At 44.0% G+C, this 19,818-nt stretch overlaps 1 protein-coding gene and 1 long non-coding RNA gene across 2 annotated transcripts in view; one reads left to right on the plus strand and one right to left on the minus strand.

Annotated features, from left to right (window-relative positions):
• Positions 1–2,268: 2,268 nt before the first annotated feature.
• Positions 2,269–6,591, minus strand: LOC128821555 (uncharacterized). The gene is made up of 3 exons (XR_008441151.1): positions 5,820–6,591; positions 2,830–2,876; positions 2,269–2,533 (listed from the first exon to the last, which is right to left on the minus strand). It is a non-coding gene; the product is annotated as an uncharacterized LOC128821555 (long non-coding RNA).
• Positions 6,592–6,714: 123 nt separating this feature from the next.
• LOC128821553 (PH and SEC7 domain-containing protein 3-like) overlaps positions 6,715–19,818 on the plus strand; it is a 114,627-nt gene continuing 101,523 nt past the window's right edge. The window contains exons 1-2 of the mRNA XM_054002711.1: positions 6,715–7,169; positions 19,304–19,412. Of these exons, the coding sequence (XP_053858686.1) occupies positions 7,149–7,169; positions 19,304–19,412 (130 nt within the window). The 5' untranslated portion in view covers positions 6,715–7,148. The remainder of the gene's footprint in view (positions 7,170–19,303; positions 19,413–19,818) is intronic.

The following is a 19,818-nucleotide window of genomic DNA, read 5'->3' on the forward strand; positions in this document are numbered from 1 at the left end:
AGGAAGCCAAAACCACAAAGCCACCATATCTTGGTTTGAAGTGTATGCTTCCCTTGATGATAGCATACCATACAGTTACAGTATTTGGCATCTGCTTTTGGAAGTCAAGACCAGAAATATTTCTGTGAGACTGGCTAAGGCTTACATAGAAAGAAGAATGCTCTGTAGAATCACATATATTGTTCAGGAGGATAAAAGACCACCTGGACCATTTATCTTCTGCTCAAATACAGCATCTCCTCACCTGTGTGTTTTAATGCACTTTTGAACACCACTGTTGATATTTATGCAAAACATTCTTTTTTCTTGTGGCCGATAGACTAGATGTGCTACTTTGCTAATGAATCCATCTGGTTACCAAATGCAGACACAAAGTAGAGATGGCAGAAGGAATCCCTGAGTCTAGGGCAGATGGGGCTCTGAGTGGAAGACTCCTAAGAGTAGCCACGCTTAGGCACAGGTTTTTCACTTATTTTGAGATGGCCTTTGATAATCGGATTCATCAGATGGACATAAGGTTCAGTGCTTCAGCCAGAGAAAGAAATGTGTCTCTTTCCTTATATGATTCAACTGTTTTTCTACTAGGCACTGTATCTTCTGGGGAAAAGCTGGAGGAGATGTCCCTGCCAGATTGACTTGTGGGGCTGATGATTCTGATATGATGCATGCTCTTCAGTACAAGGCAGTTTGTCCTTCTTAAGCTAGGACAGTTAATTTCTTCTCAGTATCTGTTAGAGGGCTGGTTTTTGATTCAGCATGAAAATGGTGTTGATAGCACACTGATGGTTTGTTATTTGCCAAGTTGTGGTTATCCTAAATCACAGAGTATTTTTCCTTTGTCTTGTGGTCTGCCAGGGAGGCAGTACGCAAATGAACGTGGGAGGGAGCGTAGCTGGGATAGGTGACCCGAACTGACCAAAGGGATGTCCCACACACAAACATCATGCCGAGTATTTGAACTGGGGGGAGTTACCTTGAAGGGCAGATGATCTGGTTTCAGGAAGGGGAGGTCTGTCTCAGTCAGTGGGTGGTGAACAATTGCATTGTACATTACTTGATTATTTTTTATAAACATTTTATTTACCATTATTATTTTATTTTCCTTTATTTTCACTATTAAAGTGTTCTTATCTCAACATGCAGGCTTTATTTGATTCTTCTCCCCATTCCACAGAGGAGAGGGAGGAGAGGGGAGGAGGCTGAGTGAGCAGTGGCATGGTGCTTAGTTTCCATCAGGGCTTAAGCCATGACACAGCGAAAGAACATTTCCCTTATATTCTCCTAATGCCAAATCTATCTTTGCCATATGGATAACATTGCAAAGAAACCAAAATGTGATTCTGTTCTTTACCCTCTATGTGGCAAGATGGGGGAAGGGAAAGAGTCTTGGTGATTTGATCCCTAGAAAACTCCATCTAATGATCTAATGTGGCAAAGATCCAGACAGAGAAACAACACCGAGCTCCTGGGAACTGGCTGAAATTTCCTTTTCCCTTCCTCCACTGTTGGTGTTCTCTTTGCTGGAGTATCCTGAATTCCTAGACCCAGCCTCTTGCTTGCCTGTCAGGAGCAAGATGGAGGGCTTTCCCCCATCCAGGGAGAAGGCTAGGTTGTACCCTTAGTGCTGGGAAGCAGCAGGAGCAGGACTTGCTAGGGCTTGGTAGCCCCGGAACAATCAGCTATTTCTCTGTCACTTCTGGAGATGTTTGGGAAGAACATGGCCAGCATCAATCTGGCTGGAACCCTTCCTCATGGTCTTTACTCGGGCAAACTTTTAGTAGGGCCCCTAAGTTACACCATGATTGCTGCATTGGATTGCCACTTTTGGAGGGAGTTGGCAAAGAAAATATTTAATGACCTGTCTCTGCTGTGGCTTCATCAGTTCCACACAGACATCCAGAAGCTGTGGCTGTTTGTTGGGGAGGGGACAGCAGCCTATTTAGAAGGTTGTACCCCCTACAGATGAGCTGATTTCAGACCCTGCAGCCCTTTCTAAAGAAAAGGCCAAAGTGACAGATTTGCTAGACATGGCAAAGAGAAAGAGTTAAGATTAAGAGAGGACGTGATAGTAGAGACCCATGAGGTAACAAAGGCAGGGATATATATCCTTCCAAAGCAGGGATATTCAGCAAGATTTTCTGTGTTCTTCAGTTTGACTTGGGCTAATAAGGAGATTTCTAAAAGACTCACTCAGCAGGAGAGATACTGTGAAGTCCCCAGTTTTGGAAGTAAATATAAAATTGGAGATCTCCAAATTCTGATGGATAGAATAACAAATTTGAGATTTCCCATCAAATGGTCTAATTCTGGATAGTTACAGGGCTCCCTGGGCAGGGAATGTTGGTCATTTCCTTTCTTCCCGATGAACATGTCAGATGGAGGATGGAGTGAATTGAAATCTCTGGATTGTTTCCTGGCCATAGCAAGACTCTAGAGAATTGTCCATAAGTGAAGGAGCAGGATGAGTGTCAGTTAACCCATAAAAGGGAAGTTTTCAGGAGCTCTGGGTATGAGGCCAAACAAATCTGACAACCTGTGAAGGAAAAGCCAAGTGAAGAATGGTAGCTTGCAGCATACACCTTCTCACAGTGAAACTGGCTAACTAGCCAGTGTGTCCACTGGCCCATTTCATGCTGTAGCTGTCACCCTGGGCTTTACTATACCTGACTCTTTAAAAAAAACTAATAGGAAAAAAAAAACCAACCTAATAGGAAGATTACTTTAAACTTTAAAAAAGGTTACTTTAAACTAAAAAAAAAAAAAAAAAAAAAAAAAAAATAGGAAGGTTACCATCTTTACACATGCTGTTTTTCTTACTCTGCACCTCACCTCCCAGTTTGCTGTTCTCCTTTGTGATGTTGCAGCTTCTTTTCCACCTTTAATTAAGAAAAAAAATTGTTTGTGATGGTGACTATGTTTTTCTGAGTAAAACAGAAAAAAAATGTTTTCCCAGCTGTTTCCAGAAAATCCAGACACATAAGGAAAATCCAGTAAATTATTAACTCTGTCTTTCCATCTGTAGATAGTGGTGTTTCTGGTTAGGCTTTTTTAATGATATTATTTTTTTATATCCCTAGCCGCCTTCTCCCTCAAGACAGAAGAGAGTCTCTTTGATTTGAAATGCAATGTTGTGAGAAATTTTATGGTGAGTATCTGGATGATTGCTTATTTGTGGTTTTCTGCCTTTTGAATAAGGAAAGATTATTTGGAAGTGAGTTTCCTGTACTACTTCCCTGTTAGCGAAGAGTAATGAGCAAGACAGCAACTTTATTGGCAAAAAAGACAGAGTTTATGCATTGGTTACTCTTTGCAGAACACTGATTTTAATACACTCCTTTTTTTATTTTTCCTTCTTATTTATTTTCTTCATTATGGGGTGGTATAGTGAGGTAGGGTATTTTCAGCTATGAATTTTTGACCCAGACAAGTTTGTCTTAGAAAGTAGAGGGGAAGGGATTGGTGCCATCTGGCTGGAACAGGCACTGACACAGCAATGCTCAATACACGTATCTGCTTAGGTGCTTCCCTGCCGATGAGAGAAAGCATCCTATGACCCCTGTGTTGTGACCAGAGCAGGTTTGATCCATGTATTATATGGATAGAAACCAGGTTTGATTTGCTGCCCTGCTCCCACTCTGGTGGTCAAGTGTGGGCTTGCTTGACAAGCACATCTTGGCAGCCCTTGATGCTGCCTGTCATACCCATTTTCCTATTTATTGACCTCCTGTTTTCTACTTAAGACTTTGCAAACAAGCAGTCCGCCATAACTACTTTTTTGCCTTGAGTACCAATTTTGCTACCTGGCATGCCCAAACTTGATATTTTCAATACTGTGACCTGGGCAATCTCAGCTGATAGCATTACTAGAGTGTTGTTGGCTTTGCAAAGTTCCACTCCCCCAAACACCCCCAGCAACTGCCTTTGCAGTTTGGTCACTTCTCACACAAATCCCCCTTATCCAAGCTGTGGAATCCAGCTGTCCTTTGTGCTACTTTTACACTTCTGTCTGCTGCAGCCACTAGCTTCTGAGATTGTCTCCCATTTCCCATGCCCTGCTCAACCTCAGCCCAGCACCCATGCACATCGGTGATGTGTTGAGCCCAGTGTTGGCTCCCTGCTCCCCATCATTGCCCATGGCTGGAGAATTTGGAGCAGCTTAGCTACTGCACAGGCTGGACTTGACTGCCATCTTCTGAGTTTTTGGGGTTTTTTTTGTGGTTTTTTTTTTGGTTTTTTTTTTTTTTTTGGTTTTTTTTTTTTTTTTTTTTTCTGTTTGGGTTGTTTAAAGATACATGCTTATGCTCATGACTAAGTTCTTTAACAATTAAGAGTGCTCTCTAACTGTGATATGTATCTCATAACTGCTTAGAAAGCTGCCAGATTTTGTGTCAGCTTTTTGTGACTTTTATTTTTTTTAATATAACTACCTAGAAATTTATATCAAGCATTTGGACAAAAAAAATACAGATTTCCTTCACAAATGTACTAACCCCACCACATTTCTCTGCTGATTGCCCATTCACAGAAATGTTTTAGGATATAATATGGCCCTTCTGCAGAAAACAATGATCAGTGGTGTAAGAAACATCAGTTCGTGCCAGTTCCAGGACTCCATCACCCTCCTTTGCAATGAAGTTAACTAAGAGCTTGAAGCCCATGTACCAGAGGCTTGCAGGACCATCTCACCCCAGGGCTGGAAAATGCTCTCCTTTCCCAGTCCTTTGGCACAGAGCATATTCCTGGCAGCCTAAATGTCTGGCTGATTCAGGCCAGATTCCTGGATAAGAGAGAAAAGGTCAAATTTTTCTCAACACAAATAGCGGGGAGGAAGCTCCAAACTGGAGTGCAGTGGCTGCATCAGCCACCTAGGTGCCCAGGGCAGGGGATGTGCCTTGCAAGGGACATGATTCCAGCCCTGCTTTTGTTCCCAGCTGCCTCCTGGCCTGCAGTTGCATGACCTCAGCCTGTCAGGGAAGAGGCAGGCAGAGTGCATCAACTCCCCGGAGACCCAGGCACTGGGAGGTTTCTTTTTCCACTGCATTAGCCATCTCAGATGTGGCACAGATGGGGAATCTGAAGCCTGTGTCCCCACACTGGCTCCCAGGGCCCCCAGGGCATCTGACAGATGGAACAAAACCCTGGTGGGGCCAAAACATGTTTGGCATCACAGTTGTGGCTGGAGGAGAGGGGTGAAGTCCTTCAGCACATCCCCCAGCCCTGCAGGTGAAATTCAGCCATGGAGGATGGGCACAGAGGAGCTGCATCACAGAGAACTCTTCAGGATCCTTGCCAGCTGTTTCAGGGGATGGAAAGACAGGTTTTTAACCATCTGTTCCCAGAGGACAGAAATGACTGGATTGGAGTGCTGCTGAGCAGGGCAGGGTGCAGGTCCTGTGCTACTCCTGGGATGGATGGTTGAAGACAGCCTGTGGTGCTGGGGAGCAGGTGAGAGGCTTAGGATGGGGAGAGGGGAAGTTGTAGGGAAAGAGTAGAATGTCTTCTGAAATACAGTGTACACTACTGGCACCCAGGTGACAGAAGCAGTGCAGTCTGCTGCCAGGTGACGTGGGTGTAAAGCAGGGGCAGTACTGTTTGGTAAACGTGGAGCTGGAAATGGTGAGAAATAGTGGGTTCGGTCTAAGAGAAGCAGTGCGAACTATGCATGCCACAGCCCTATTGGGAAAAGCATTAAGGAGCTGCTGCTGGATGGAAACCCCAGACAAGTCAGAAGAGCCCAGAGATGGTGCTGCTACCCCTGTCTTACTGCCAAACAGGGAAAGCTTTAGGCCAGGGTGCTTCAAGCTTTATGACTGACATACTTTTATCCTGTTGGAAATGGATTTTTTTTCCCCTATGGGCTTGAAGGAAGGCTGAGATTGCCCAGTACTGGCAGGAAGGGTGGCTCTGGCACTAAGCTGTGAGGCCAGTCGTGAACAAGGCAGGGCTAGGCTGTCTCCTCAGCCACAGAGATGCTGCTCTGTCTGGGTGTGGTACACTTATGTCAGTGACTTCATAGTGATGCACTTCTACCACCAGCACTGTCTAAAACCTTTCAGAAGAGCACAGCATTAGAGAACAACCTTGCCTACCATCTAATACAGATCTTTTTACCCACGCTCAGAATGAAGGAAACATACAGTGTGTTCAGTGATTCCTGGTCCTCAGAGATTGTTCCAGAAAGCCTATCCTCAAGCTTGATTGGTTAAAACCAAAGAAGTTTTCAGCTGCTGCTGAACAAAACACAGATATACTGAACTTACAGAAACTGACATCCTTCTTTATGCAGTCTGCCAGCTACTTGTGCAGTTAACTCTTCTAACTGGGCTAATGAGATTTGGGAGTATTTTCTAAAGCACAGCTTTTGACAGGGCAACCCCACTTTTACATAAAAGAAGGCTCAGAGGTCCTACTTAGAGAAATTCTAATTCTGTGGCTGAGTGCTCTAAAACCTGACAGTTCAAGAGAGCTTCCAGAGAACTGTATAATAATAATAAAATAAACAAAAGTGAAAAATCAGTTTCGAGTGTTCAGATGGGGTTACTCCAAAGACATCTGCGCACTTCTGCTTTTTGAAGGCGAACTGCGAGAGAAAGCCCCAGGGCTTCTGCTTTTTTTTTTTTTTTTTTTTTTTTTTTTTTTTTTTTTTGTGTGTGTGTGTTTCTCTCCCAACAACTGCGAGCCGCACTGAGGGGATTTAAGAGCAGAATACGGCATGTCCCAGCCCCCGCGGGCTTTGCTCGTGTTCCTGCCCAGCGCCACTGCTGCGGGCACGCGGTCTAGCTTCTGCTTTTCACTCTATTGCTTTGCTAATCCTGAAATAATTCCCTTCTATTTATTTATTTATTTAAAATCTTTTTCAGGAGCACGTGGTGCACTCAGCTCCCCTGCCCTCCCCTTCATCGCGCCCACTCCGCCCCCGTCTCCCCTGCCCTCCCCTCCCGGGCCGCCGCCCCGCCGGGCCCGGCCCGGCTCCGCCGTTCGGCCCGCGCCCTCCGTGCCGGGGCCGCCGCGCTGCCCGGCTCCGCTGCGGGCCGGGGGGCCACCAAGGCACGGCACAGCCCGGCTCGGCGCGGCTGGGCTCGGCGCGGCTGGGCTCGGCGCAGCCCGGCGGGAGGGCGGCTACGATCCTCCGCGGCCGGCGATGGGAGATGGAGGGAGTCGGCGGTGCGGTAAGGGGCGGCGTATCCCCGTGCGGGTGCGGGGTTGAGCTCAGCCAGAGGCACTTTTTCCCATTTACTTTTGCATTTTTTCTTCCTCTCCGCCCCCCCCCCCCCCCGCTTTTTCTTCTTTCTATTTTCTTTTTGTTACCCTTTCTCTTTCTTCCTTCTTCCCTTATCCCTTTTCCTCTTTCCTTTTATTGTTTTCCTTTTCCCCTCTTAATTTATTTTCTTTTTTTTTTCCTTTTTTTTAAACATCCTTTTCACAGTGCCAAAGAGAAAAAAACTCGGAGCCCACCTCTGTGCTTGTAACTGCTAGCTCCCGAGAGACACCAGCTGCAGCAGGGAAGCTGCACTCACGGCTGGAACCCCGAGCCTGCGTGTCGTGCAGTTCGTTTTGCTTGTGTCTCCAAGTAACTAGTCTGTCTAAGACATTAGCACTGTTGCTGCACTGACAAGCTCTCTTGAAATCTTGAATTAAACAAGACGTTGTCAGAAAGCGTTTGTCTGAGTAGCAGCATTGCACTTTCAGGGCAAGAGTGGGGGGTTGAGATGATTTCACCAAAAGTGTAAAACTGTAGTCTATTAAACTATGCAGGCATGCTCCTGTGCAGTTGAGGTGCTATCTTCATCCTTGCTCCCGGGAACTGGAGCTACACTTCTCAGTGGGAACATAAACATATAGTTGAAATTAGTTTGAACTTCACACAAAACCACTGAAGTTGCTAATTCCCATACAGGTGAGTATTTATGTGCTATAAACATCAATTACCTGTCTGCCACAGGGTCCAGTTAGTATATTGTCAGGCAAAGCCACATGTATATGTTATTGAAGTGCTTTGGGTGTGTAATAGGCAACTGCAAGTACTCTTAGTTTTGTAGCTTCAGTCATACTTTAATTCTGTCTGTGCATACGGCCATTCACACAAAATGTCAAATACAGTATTTGTAATGAAACTGGAGGTTGCACACCCAGTGTTTGAAGCAATTGTAATAGACTGCTGAGAGTCATCCAAGCCTTTCTGGTTCAGCTAGTAGAAAGAAGTGTCTTTCTACTCCAAATGCTTTTTCATCAGTTATATCCTTAGTTGGTGTGTTTCAGCAGATATTACCAGTTTAATGCACAGTGAATCTGTCCTAGCTCTGTTGATTTATACAGGAGTTGGTTTTGGGGTATACTTTTGATGGGAGAGAGGTGAGGTTAACCATGGTAGGAGACCCTGTGCAAACGATCCCATTCAATTAGAGCCTTGTTTCACTGGGGAGTGTGAGAACATCCTTTGTGGTAGTGGTGATGATAAAAAAAAAATCCAGGAGACTTACATGTTGCCGTTTTCAAAATTTGAAACAAGTTTTGAAACAAAAAAGCTAGGACTTCTTAATCTACACAGAAAAGTCTTGCATAACTGACCTGTGTGGAAGTGCTTCTCTTGAGCTATTTGTGCTTAAGTGGATTGTTTGATTTACTATTTCCAATTTTAAATTTTCAGTTTGATCTCTGTGCCATCAAAGTAAGAAGGAAAAGAGCAGTGAGGATCTTAATGAATGTGCTAGTGGCTTTTTTTCCCCAGCAAATCCTTTTTTACTGTTGTCAAGGTGCATAGCTGAAGGACATGGATGTTGTTCAGAGTACTTTCCCTCCCTGCCTCCACACCAACACAGTCCTTTCTATTCTTGCCCATCACACCAGGAAACTCTGGCAATTGATTTTGCAGCTTTGGTATAAGACATGGTTTGGGGTTTAATTCTGGGGCTGAGAGGTAGGCTTGCTGCAAGAGTGCCATGGAGCATCTCTGCAGGCACTTGTCTTGATGTGTGTGTTCTGAGACAAGTGCTGGAAGATTCAGCATTTAGGCAGCACAAGTTGTGCACCACACAAAGCCAACAGTACTAAGTAAGGGTGCTTGGGCCATGGCTGATAAACTGTCTTTGTGCTTGCACAGTAGCTGATTGCTTGAAACCATCCCTGCTTCATGGAGAGACAGGCTGGCAGACCTGAGAGCTGGAGTGATTTTTCTCAGGCACGTGTTTCTCTGAGGCTTATGTTTCTCTTTTGAGAGCCTCTGTTTGCTTGCAAGGCTCTTGAGAGAGAGCAAGAGGCTGGGGTACTGCTGGGTGCTGATTTAAATGTAATTTCGAGGTAGCACAATGTAGTGGCCTAGTGAAGGGAGCCCCAGGAAAGGAAGGGAGGAGATAGTATTAGGTGGGTGGGTCCCCAGGGTACTGGGGAGCCAACTGCCAAGCTTCTGTTCTTCAGCTGAGGCTGGACAAACCTGTGAACTGCTGCCAGAACTCAAAGACTGGGGCTGTCAGAGTATCCTGCTGCAGATCAGCTCTGAGTTGTGAATACTGAGGATCCCCAGGATGTAGCAGCTGTTAGAGTTGTTTGGTGAGAGTCTTGCTGAGCTCACCCAGCAAAGTGGTGAGTGGGAGTAAGTTTCTAGGCTCAGCAGGGACATATGCCACCTAGCGCCCCTGAAGGGACATTTCCTTGCAAATGGTCCCTGATGGAGAGCTGGCTTCTGGTGGAGCAAGGATTTCTCGATCTGCCTGTCCCATCAAGACCTGCTCTGTGACCTGGGTGGTTCATTGCATCCTAATGGGTTGTAAAATTGTGTGTGGCTTCTTCCCTCTGGAAGTTTAGCTGAGAAGGGGTATGTGTGCTAGAGAGCTTCTCTGGGCAGTCACCATACAGCAAAGTGAGTCTGCAGATAAACAAATCTAGGTCTTGTGCAATTTGCGTCCTAAACTTCCAAAATGGATTGATGCCTGGCAAACCCCGTGATCGCAAAGACTATTTCCAGTCCTTATTTTCCTGTTTGTAGTGATGTGAAATTGAGGGGCGGGGGTTGTGTGTGTTAGAAATAATTTTCTTCTGTTGGATGAAAAATCTGTTTGAGACCAGCTCAAAATGTCTGCCTCACACTTTCATTCTGGATTTAAGTGTTCCATGCCTCTCAGGAATGGCACTGTTTGAAGTATCCTTCTGCAGTGTGTTTCCAGATACTTCCTCTGAGTGCTGCTCCTCTTTGCTCTGAGATGTTTCTTGCTGTTTTGCCAGCTTCTATTTGAGACCACAGATTCCTGTGATGCTAATGCATCCAAACATTTATTCTCTTCATTACAGAGATGAGCAAGGCAGGTTGCAGATGATACTTAAAAGCAGGGTGGAGTGAGAGCTAGCCCTCTGGGTGCAGGCTTGGTTGCTACAGGGTTGAATCAGGAATCAGAGGAGTTTGGGTATTATCTAGCCCTTGAAGCTTGAATGGCTTCTGAATTGACTGTAATTCCTGGATGCTGTAAGTAAAAAAACCTGTTTGGGCACTGGATCAGGCTGTCCATCAGTGATCAAGCTGTCCATCAGAGTGTGAGCATTGCATTTCCACCTCCACTGAGTACCTCAGCCACCAGAGATGGCTGTGGGAAGTGTGTGGCTCCCTTTACTAACTGCACAAAAGATTTTCAGGATTGCAACTTCTGGGCTAAGCCAAAGGAAACCAGGCTGGAGCTGGTTTCTGAGGATGGCCTGCTGGAGCAGAAACACACTGGTCACTCCCATGCTTGCTGAGAGCATCACATGATAGCCACAGCAACTTTTTGCTGCCTGGTGAAAGGACTGTCTTGCACAGGACCAGGAGTTGGACTTGATGATCATGATGGGTCCCTTCCAACTCAGCGTATTTTATGATTCTGTGACTGAAAGCAGGCCCTTGTCTTGAAACTGTGATGCAGTAGTTTGGGAGCAGTAAGAAAACAACATAATGGCACAGATTACATAATACAAGCCTCCCTTTTTGCAGAAGCCATGAATGGGGCTTGCTTTCTCTTCTTGGCATGAAATGGCACAGTGGAAGAGATGGCTTAAAGTGTACTCATTATTTTTTTACAACAGTTTTCAAATGGAAAGTGTTATTTGAGTAATAACTGTATCTCCCAGGCTGAATGAATGCCAAGTGTGATGGCAAGATGCATTTAAGCCTGGGATATGTCTTCATGTCAGTGCTAACAGAAGAATGCTTCCCAGGGAAGCCCTGATCTCAAGAAGGAACAAATTCTAGTACCAACAAGTTTTGATTGTTGTCAGCTGTCTTGTCTGTGGACTTGCTGTGACTTAATGAGGACAAAAGAAGAGGTATTAATTTCCTCACCAGTGGGACACTAGTGTCAGCTGGCCTGTGTTGTGCAGCTCATGGGGGATGTAGCATCTTTGATGTCTTCTGCCTTCTTGCCACAGCTGGAACTCCTGTTGGCTCCTGACCACTTGTGCGGCCATAGCTGCCCGACAATGTTGGCAGTCCCTAAGGTGGACTTTCTTAGCAAGCATATGGTCTTGCAACAGTATTTTCAGTCCCCCAGTGCCTGCACCTCAGGAGAAATTTGTTGATGTATTTTCTCACTTCTGCCTTAATTATGCCAGAGATATGATGGCTCAGATTAAACTTCAGTCACATTTCTGTTCCAAAAAACTTCTCTTAAATCTAGGTAAGGCTCAGAAAAAACTGCTGAATGAAAACCATAAAATTAATTTAAATATGTGATATTTAATATTAATATTGATATTAATATATTCATATTAATATTAAATAATAGTGCAGAATCAGTAAGCTATGTCGAAGATACATACCCCTTTTTGCATACTCTGTTGCTGTGTTGTAGTTCTACAGTTTGTGCTTGCCACAGAGAAAATGCAGATTTTTACACTTTTGCAAATGTTAATTCTTCCAGTATAGAGTGGTCTGATGGCTGGGTGTCGTGTGGTTTTTTGTTTGTTGGCTTGTTTTTTGGATTTTTTTAACCATTCACTGAAATTGAATGTTTTAATCACTTGGGGACGTTACCTTAAACTATGTTTATAATATTGATTTGAAAAATGAAGATGAGCTCTCCCAATACCCCATCCCTCCATCCATAAAAGCAGTGTTTATTTAGCTGGACATAAAGAATGTACAGCACATGGCAAAGGATGCCATCTGTAAAGTTTCAAGAGACAGCAGATGTTGGCTAGGGTTTTGGAAAGAATTTAGTTGTTTAAAGGTACAGAACTAACTTCTAGTAGGCTCATGAGACATTTAGGTATATTCAAATTTTAGCTTCCATGGAGGAGAAATCCATGTGGAGCAGACCTGTAGCCTGTCTAAACATTGTCCTGCCATCTGAGATGCCTGAAGATGATGGAAGCACACTACCTGCTGAAGTGAAGCAGTCTGTCAGTTTGCTAAATATACTGGAACAGATTGAACAAAAACAGTAAATGCAAGATGTCTACTGCATGCATCACTGAATTCTCTGGATATAAGATGCTGTCTTTGCACAGTTTTTCTTAAATCACACCCCACCCCAATGCTCTTTGACATAACTCAGGAATATACTTGCACTGTGGCTTTATAAAAGTTTTGGGTGTTTTTCTTCATCTCTGTGTATTATGTCTAAGAATACAGTGCTTCAAGCAGTGAGCTAAAGTCTTCTTCTCAGAGGACTTGTTTTGATTCTTGCACATAGCTTAGAAATTATGTGTAGATATCCAGGGGTCCCTACAGCATGCATCAAAAATCACTGACTTGACAAATACAAAATGCTGAGTGACCTTTAAAGGTAAAGTGTAATCATATAGACTTTGAATTAATATGTTGTTCACAGCCATGCAGTTACAGCTCAGACAGCGTCAGCCTTTGCATAATAGAAAGCATTTAATTCTGTATAATAGCTGACTGCTTTCTAACAACTTCAACCAAACAACAAAGCAAGCATTTTTTTAAGGGGAGAGAAACTCAAGTGCAGGTCTAAAACAAGGTGACCAGACTGGAAACAAATTTAACCTGCTTGATACTGCTGCTAAGGCATTGAGTTTTTTTGTCACTGTTCCCAGTTTTTTTCCTAAGCAGAAAGTCTTTTGCTTAATTTCTGAACTGAGCATCTCTTTAGACACTGAACTTCTGTGAAGTCTGCCTTTGGGCAGGGAGAGCAGCTTTGATAGTATCTGCATCCTTTCAGTTTTGCTCTCTCCGGCCTGACTGATTCCTGTGAGGCTGCTCATAGTAAACAAACCCTGTAGTGCTGGGAATAATGGCATAGGAAACCTGCAGTGCCCTGGTGCCTTTTGGTGAATCCCTGGGGTAAGCTGTGGAGTGTGATGTGGTGAGGACTCAAGAAGAGCTGGCTGGATGGTACCAAGCCTGAGGTCTGTCCAGTCCATGGCCATGCCAAAGCCTTGTGAGCAGGTAATAGTGACTCGCTGCACTGGTTTGGATTCAAGGCCACTTTAGCCCAGGAGCATGTATGTGGTCATGGAGGTAAGCAGATGCCCAGGAAGAGGTCAGCTTAGAGATTTATGAGAAGGCTGTGATTTCTATATTGTCAGGGATTTGTATCCCTTGAACTTATTCACCCTTGTCAGGTACCTCAGTATTTTGGTTTCTGTGAGATTGCTTTGCAAGGTGGTTGTGGTTTTGACTACAAACTGTACCAAGAACCATGTCCTCTGGTGTGGTGCTGACTCTCAATACCTTCTTCTGTTGTCTTCTGGTTGTTGCATTAAAAAAAAGGTGCTGAATTACTGATTTTTCTTTGCTTTTTTTAGACCCCTTATCACTGCAAACACCTCTGCCACATCTCTCAGTTGCCTTGTAGCTGAAAGGTCTTATGTGACCCTCTCTAAAATCCCGACTTCTCTTATAGCTGGAAAACAGCTATAGGCAGTGCTCTCACACAAGCCCATTCTTTCCTCCCCACCTTCTGGCTTTCTATACATCTCCCTGCAACTCCTGATAGTTAGGAATTAGTTTAAAACTCAGGCTTAGACTTCTTCTCATTCAAAACCTTGGCTAGCATTAAGTTTTAGCAACTCCAGCTGAGATTAAGCCATGCAAAGCTCCTGTTCTTTTGAATTTTAATCTATTTTACTAATGTTTTAATTCAAGAATTGCAAACTTGTATTATGTGTGGGGACATATAAGGAAAACACAGCTATGGTGTATGAGGTCACATGGAATTAAACACTACAACCCTTGCCTACCCAGTGGTCTTACTGTGAGCACCCACACTCGTCCTGTGATGTTGGTGCACTAGGTTTTACCAGTTAGCAAGTTTATTTTAATGCCAGCTTTCTGCATTTAATTCTGTTACTTAGGAAAATGATTTAAGACAAGCTCAACAGGCATAGTCTTTTCAGAACAATTGGTATGACCTGTCAAAAACAGTGAAGGTTGCTGAGCTCTTGGCCACTCAGGGATGATGTGACAGCAGTGGCAGAGCTCTCAGTGCAGGGTTCTGTAAAGACTTGCCCATGACATTGCAACTTGCTGGAGGTTTTAAAATCTGTGGAAACCTTCATTCCTGCTAACAGCATATACTCACTGTATCAGGGTATTTGATAGGCTGCTGATAGGCAATTGAGTTTTTTGCTGCTAGAGATGTTGGTAAAACGAGAATAGACCAAGCACAGCCTGGGATTAGAAATGGTCCAGGTGTGGCTGTGAAGTTCTCCATAGTAGACTGATTTACAGGCATTCTTCAAGGCTTTTTTCTACTTTCTTGCAATACTGCAGCATTTCCCCAGTAGCCTCAACGAAACTTCCAAAAGTTGCTCCAGTGTAGGGGCTGTTGCCTCCTGTCAGGGAGCTGACATCCGGTGGTGGTATAGCTGAGGAGGAAAGCAGGAAGCTCTGGGAAAGAGAGCTGTGCACATGTGAAAGCATGTAAAACTGAGGCTTCCTCATGATATGGAGACATGCCTGAGGACACTTTCACCTCTCTGGCCCAGCTAACAGTTCTTCATGAATGGTCCTTAGGTCCCTTCCTGCTGATGTTTCCCCTTAGGATGATTGGTCTCTTGCTGTCCAGAATTTTGGCTGACTCTTGCTTCCTGAAGACTCATGCATGAGCACCCATCCTGTTCTGCTTTTTCTCAAGCACTCTTTTCCCAGGTCTCCTGCAAGGAGTGAGTCTGTCTTAACAGCATCTGTCCTCTCAGGGAATCTGAAAAATTCCAGACTGGAAGTTGCCATTTAATTATCTGCTTCTTTGAATACATCCTCCTTATTAGACATTTCCAAAGAAAATACATGACCTTAAGTGTCATATATATTCAGGAGGCACGGGTTCATACTGGTTCTTTGTGCTCAGAGTGACCCACTGCTTGTCGCAGCAGCTGTGGACAGTGTTATCCCCTTCCACTGAGACAAAGCTCAGCTCTCCTGTCAGCTCAGCTGAAAATGGTGATGAGATAGCAAGAGTTTGATATTCTTCAGTTAAAGCTCTCTGACATGTAGGTATGTGTCTTGGTTTGAGACAAGTTAGGAGGAAACATTCACCCCAAGACAGTATGATTAAAAAAAAAAGCCCCAAGACAAAACCAGTTGGTCCCAAAAAAAGGTCCCAACCAGAACCTCAGTGAAAGTCAAAAGAAGATGTTTTAGTGCTTTTCTTTTGTGGAGAAAGGAGAAGCATTTTCTTCAGCTTTTTATGACTCACTATACCTATGTAAAAACCACTGGGATTTTTGGAGGGCAGTTTGAGGGGAGCTTACGAGTTGAAATAAAATTCATCCAGAGAACAAAACTGTGCTTCAGGAAAGGCAGCACCTGGCTCTCACCAGGAGTTAAAGACACCTCTCAGGGGTGAATTGTGGGAACAGTTTCTCCTTGCAGATACTGATCTGCTGCTCCATTCACACATCCAGACAACAGAGCAGAGGCAGTGTATGTGCTTCTTGCTGGGCTAGCTTATCTGTCCTTGTCAGCTCTTGCTGGAGTAGCAGGAACCCTGTGGTCTTAGCATCCTGCTGCTGTTCAATTCAGTGCTGAGACACAGAGTCAGCAGCTTCATTCCTTTGCTGGCCTGAAACCACCATGAGCACCACAGGCTTATCTTAAAGAATCTCTCTGCTCCCTAAACATGAAACAGAAGGCCAGCAAGGTGGGACCTCTGTTGACCCATGCCAATGCCTTGTGTGAGGTCAATAGAAACTGGTCCAGTGTGTTGGCAGGAAGTCTGAGGCATGAGGACTGCCAAGTGCAAACTAATGCAGCCTCATAAATGTTAGCTAAAATTTACTGTGAGGCAAATGCAACCTTCCTAACTCCTGACCAAGAGCTGTGACCTAGAGAAGTTGGCTTGATCAAACATGTTCAAATAGGCAGAAAGCACTGCAAGAGTGATGCACCAAAATCTCTGCCCAGAGCATCACTGGACTGAAAAATAGTATGTATATGGCTCATAAGAAATGTATGTTCAGCTGGGCTGATTTAAGGGGATTGGTGCTCTTAAGCGTCATCCTCTTCAGCAGTGACAAAAGATGAGATGCTTCAAAGGTGGTAGTTAAAGCCCTCTGAGGGAAGCAATTATGAAATGGCTGACCTGGATGCAGATTTCTTTGCCCTTGAGCTGAGAGAGAAGGCTTAAGCAGAAGTTTTATGTCCCTTTCAATCTTGCTCGTATTTAATCTTTGCTAATGCAGCTTGAAAGCACCATGAATATTTGTCCAGCCCATTTCTGGGCTCCTCATTTCAGGGCATTTTGACTCCTGCAAAGCTTAGGTGAGTGGTAGATCAAAAGAAGGAAAGGAGAACACATGTTGTCTCTTGATTTGGACATTGGTAAAGCAATAGTCTTAAAAACTAACTGTGACCTCAGAGCATCCTCATTCTTTCCTGCTCTTGCATTCTTTTTTAATGTCTTGTTTGGATGAAATATGATAAACTTACCCTTAAGCCTGGATATGGACTTCCTTTATACATCCTTTTAGTGCTCTGACAACCTAAATAGATGCTAAATACAGCTGTTCCCATACACAAGCCAGTATCTTTAATTTTCATCAGCAGCATTGAGCACTTCTGACAATCAAGTTAGCCCTTTCAGATGCAAAGACCAGGATTATGCAGCCTCTGTTTAGGCACTTAACTCTGATAAATGATGGCCTATACACTGAAACCCCATTAATTTTACAATTCACTTGTGACTGTTACTGGATGATGCAGAGGGTACTGTGAGCTGGAGTTTTCTTCTTTGCTTTACAATAAGGTACAGGCAAATAGAGATCCTTGGAACATGTGTTTGCTGGCAGGGATACTCAGTGCAGCAGATGTCTGTGAAATCTCAAAGAGCAAAGCTGAGGGATGAAGGAGCTGTGTCCCAGAGGTGTATAGATCAGAAATTCCTTACTGCTTAGGAACTGGACTGTTCTGTTCATTTCATTTTTCATTTCATTTATCTGTCACTGGGATTTGGCACCAGCTAGTTGTTAGCCATCCCATCCCTTCACATTCATCTGAGTAGGCTGAATTTTTGTCTGGCTTTGTAAGTTACTCCTGTCTAAGCTGTTGCAGACAAAGAGCCTTCTCCTGTGTGCTCTGGCTACAGGTATTCCTTTTCTAGCCCTTCCTGCCTCCCTGCCAGTGAATGAATGCAGGCAGGACAGACATGGTGATTTCTTCCAAGCTCATTTTGTCATGCTTGTGGTAGTCATCTTTGTGATAGAAAGCCCTTTATCTGTTCCATCACATCTTTACCAAAGAATTGGGTAGGCTGGTGTTAGCACGTGCATCAATGTACTGGAAGCCCTAGTGCTGAGTAGTTGGACTAGTGAATGTCTAGTGGATGGTAAATAAATTAGTCCAAGACCCCTGTGTAAGATCTGCTGTTGACTTAGGGCAGAGTGGTGTTGGACTAAATCTTGCAGAACTGGCACAGTGCAGAAAGGCAGGAGAAAAAATGGGTGTAAAAGGCCAGGGGAACCCAGAGCAAAACCATTCCAGGGCATGGGGAAGATAACTATTCATCAATGTGTACTTGGAAGAACATACAATTGTTGGACAGATGGCCTAGGAGGAGGAATATATGGATTTGTGATTCCATCCATCTCTGATTAAAGAGGCCTGACTATGTGTTCCTGTGAATTATATGTCCCTTGTACTTTGAATTCTTGTTTGTATCCGACGCTTATCCTGAGGTATTTGATTGAAATGCATAAAAGTTATTGTTGTCCTGGGGGACAGAATGTTCCATTTAACTTTGTTTTTTAAAGAGTGTTTTCATAAGCTAATGCTTTCACAAATGTAAACCATGCCATGACTTGCTATGCCACAGCAATTGACTGCCTCATATGAATATGAAGTTTACTGAAGAATTTATAGAGTTAGTGATTTATTTTATCTGTCACTTCAAACAGAAGAATTATGGGCTCCATCTTGCCCAGCTGGGAAGAAACTTTATGCTGACTCTAGATATTTTTTGCATGACAGTTTATTGCTGGCATGTGCTTTAGCTTAGATATTTGTTTTGTCCCTATCTGTTCAGAAAAGTATTTTGATCTTAGTCCTGTAGCCTTTCTCTCTTCTGAGAAACTGGACCTTTACTCTGTCAAAGTGTTTCTTACAAGAAAGAAGCAGTGGGAAGGTGCTGGGGGCACCAGGCCTGGGTAGAACTGGTTGCTCAATCCGTCTGTCCATTCGCCCCTCCAGGTGTTCCCCTGCTTAGTAGGCTCACCACCCTGTGTCCCCTCCCTGCCTCCTGGCCAGATAAGCAAGTTTGACTTGTGTGGTATGGTTGTAAAACCAAATTGGGCTCTTGTCCTGACCTAGACAGTTGTGGTCATGCATGGGCTGCCCAACAGGGACCCTTAGACAGTACTCCTGTCTAAGACATGTTTGCATACCTTATCTTTCCTCACCTTTTTAATCATCCTTGTTGTAGTTCTTGCTCCTCACTTTCTCTACCCCATTATCTTTTCAAAGAGACAGCCTGCCTCATTTATGGTTTTCCCATGGGTTCCAGTTTTATGACATACATACTCAAATTTGCTATTTCTGGTACTATTCCTTTGATATTTTTAACCCTAAGCAGTATTATTGAGATAGTTGGCCAGTGCTGCTGGCCTTTCAGTGGGTAAGCTGGCTAAAAAGTGGGTAAAGAGTGGTTGGGTGCTCTCACATCTCTGTTAGGTCTTTGTACTTAATACTGAAATTCTTGGGTTCAATGACAGAGGAGTGAGCTCTTAAGAAGCTCCCTGAGTTTGCCCAGGTCTACTCTGCATGATCTTGGTGGTGACAGAGTGAAATGAATACTTTAAAAATGCTGCCTGAAGGGATTTCGTGTTCCTTCTGCTGTTTATTCACTAAAAGGTATATAAGCTTTGTTTATTTTTACTTTAGGCAGAAGCACTTCTGTGGGATAATGACATATCGGCTCATGCCCAGAATGTTGCCAAGGCCAAATATGAATTTTTATTTGGTTTGGAAGAAGAGGAGCCTTCAGGAATGTGTAAGTGCTATTTATTACTATTGTGTTAAAAAAAAAAACAAACCCAAAAAAACCAAAAACCCACCCACCCACCCCCCCCAAAAAAACCAAAAAACCAAAACAAAACAAAACAAAAAAAAACCCCAAAAAACCCCAAAACAAAACAAAACAAAAATCCTCTTAAGCTACTCAGGAAAGTTTTGCAGAAGCTGATCCTTTAATGACCCCATGAGGGCTCACTCACTGTGCTATGCTGCCCTTCACAAGTACTGGACCATAGGATCCTGCTGGTTTGGCCCCAGAAAATGACAGTAGTTCCCTCTCTTATACCCCTGCCTTTCTTTCTGGTTCATGTGGGCCACCATGATGTGACAGCAGAGACTCATGTGCTGGTGGAGGGAGTCCCTGCACTTCTCTGCAGTAGAGT

Source organism: Vidua macroura, chromosome Z (genome assembly GCF_024509145.1).
Source record: "Vidua macroura isolate BioBank_ID:100142 chromosome Z, ASM2450914v1, whole genome shotgun sequence".
NCBI lineage: Eukaryota > Metazoa > Chordata > Aves > Passeriformes > Viduidae > Vidua > Vidua macroura.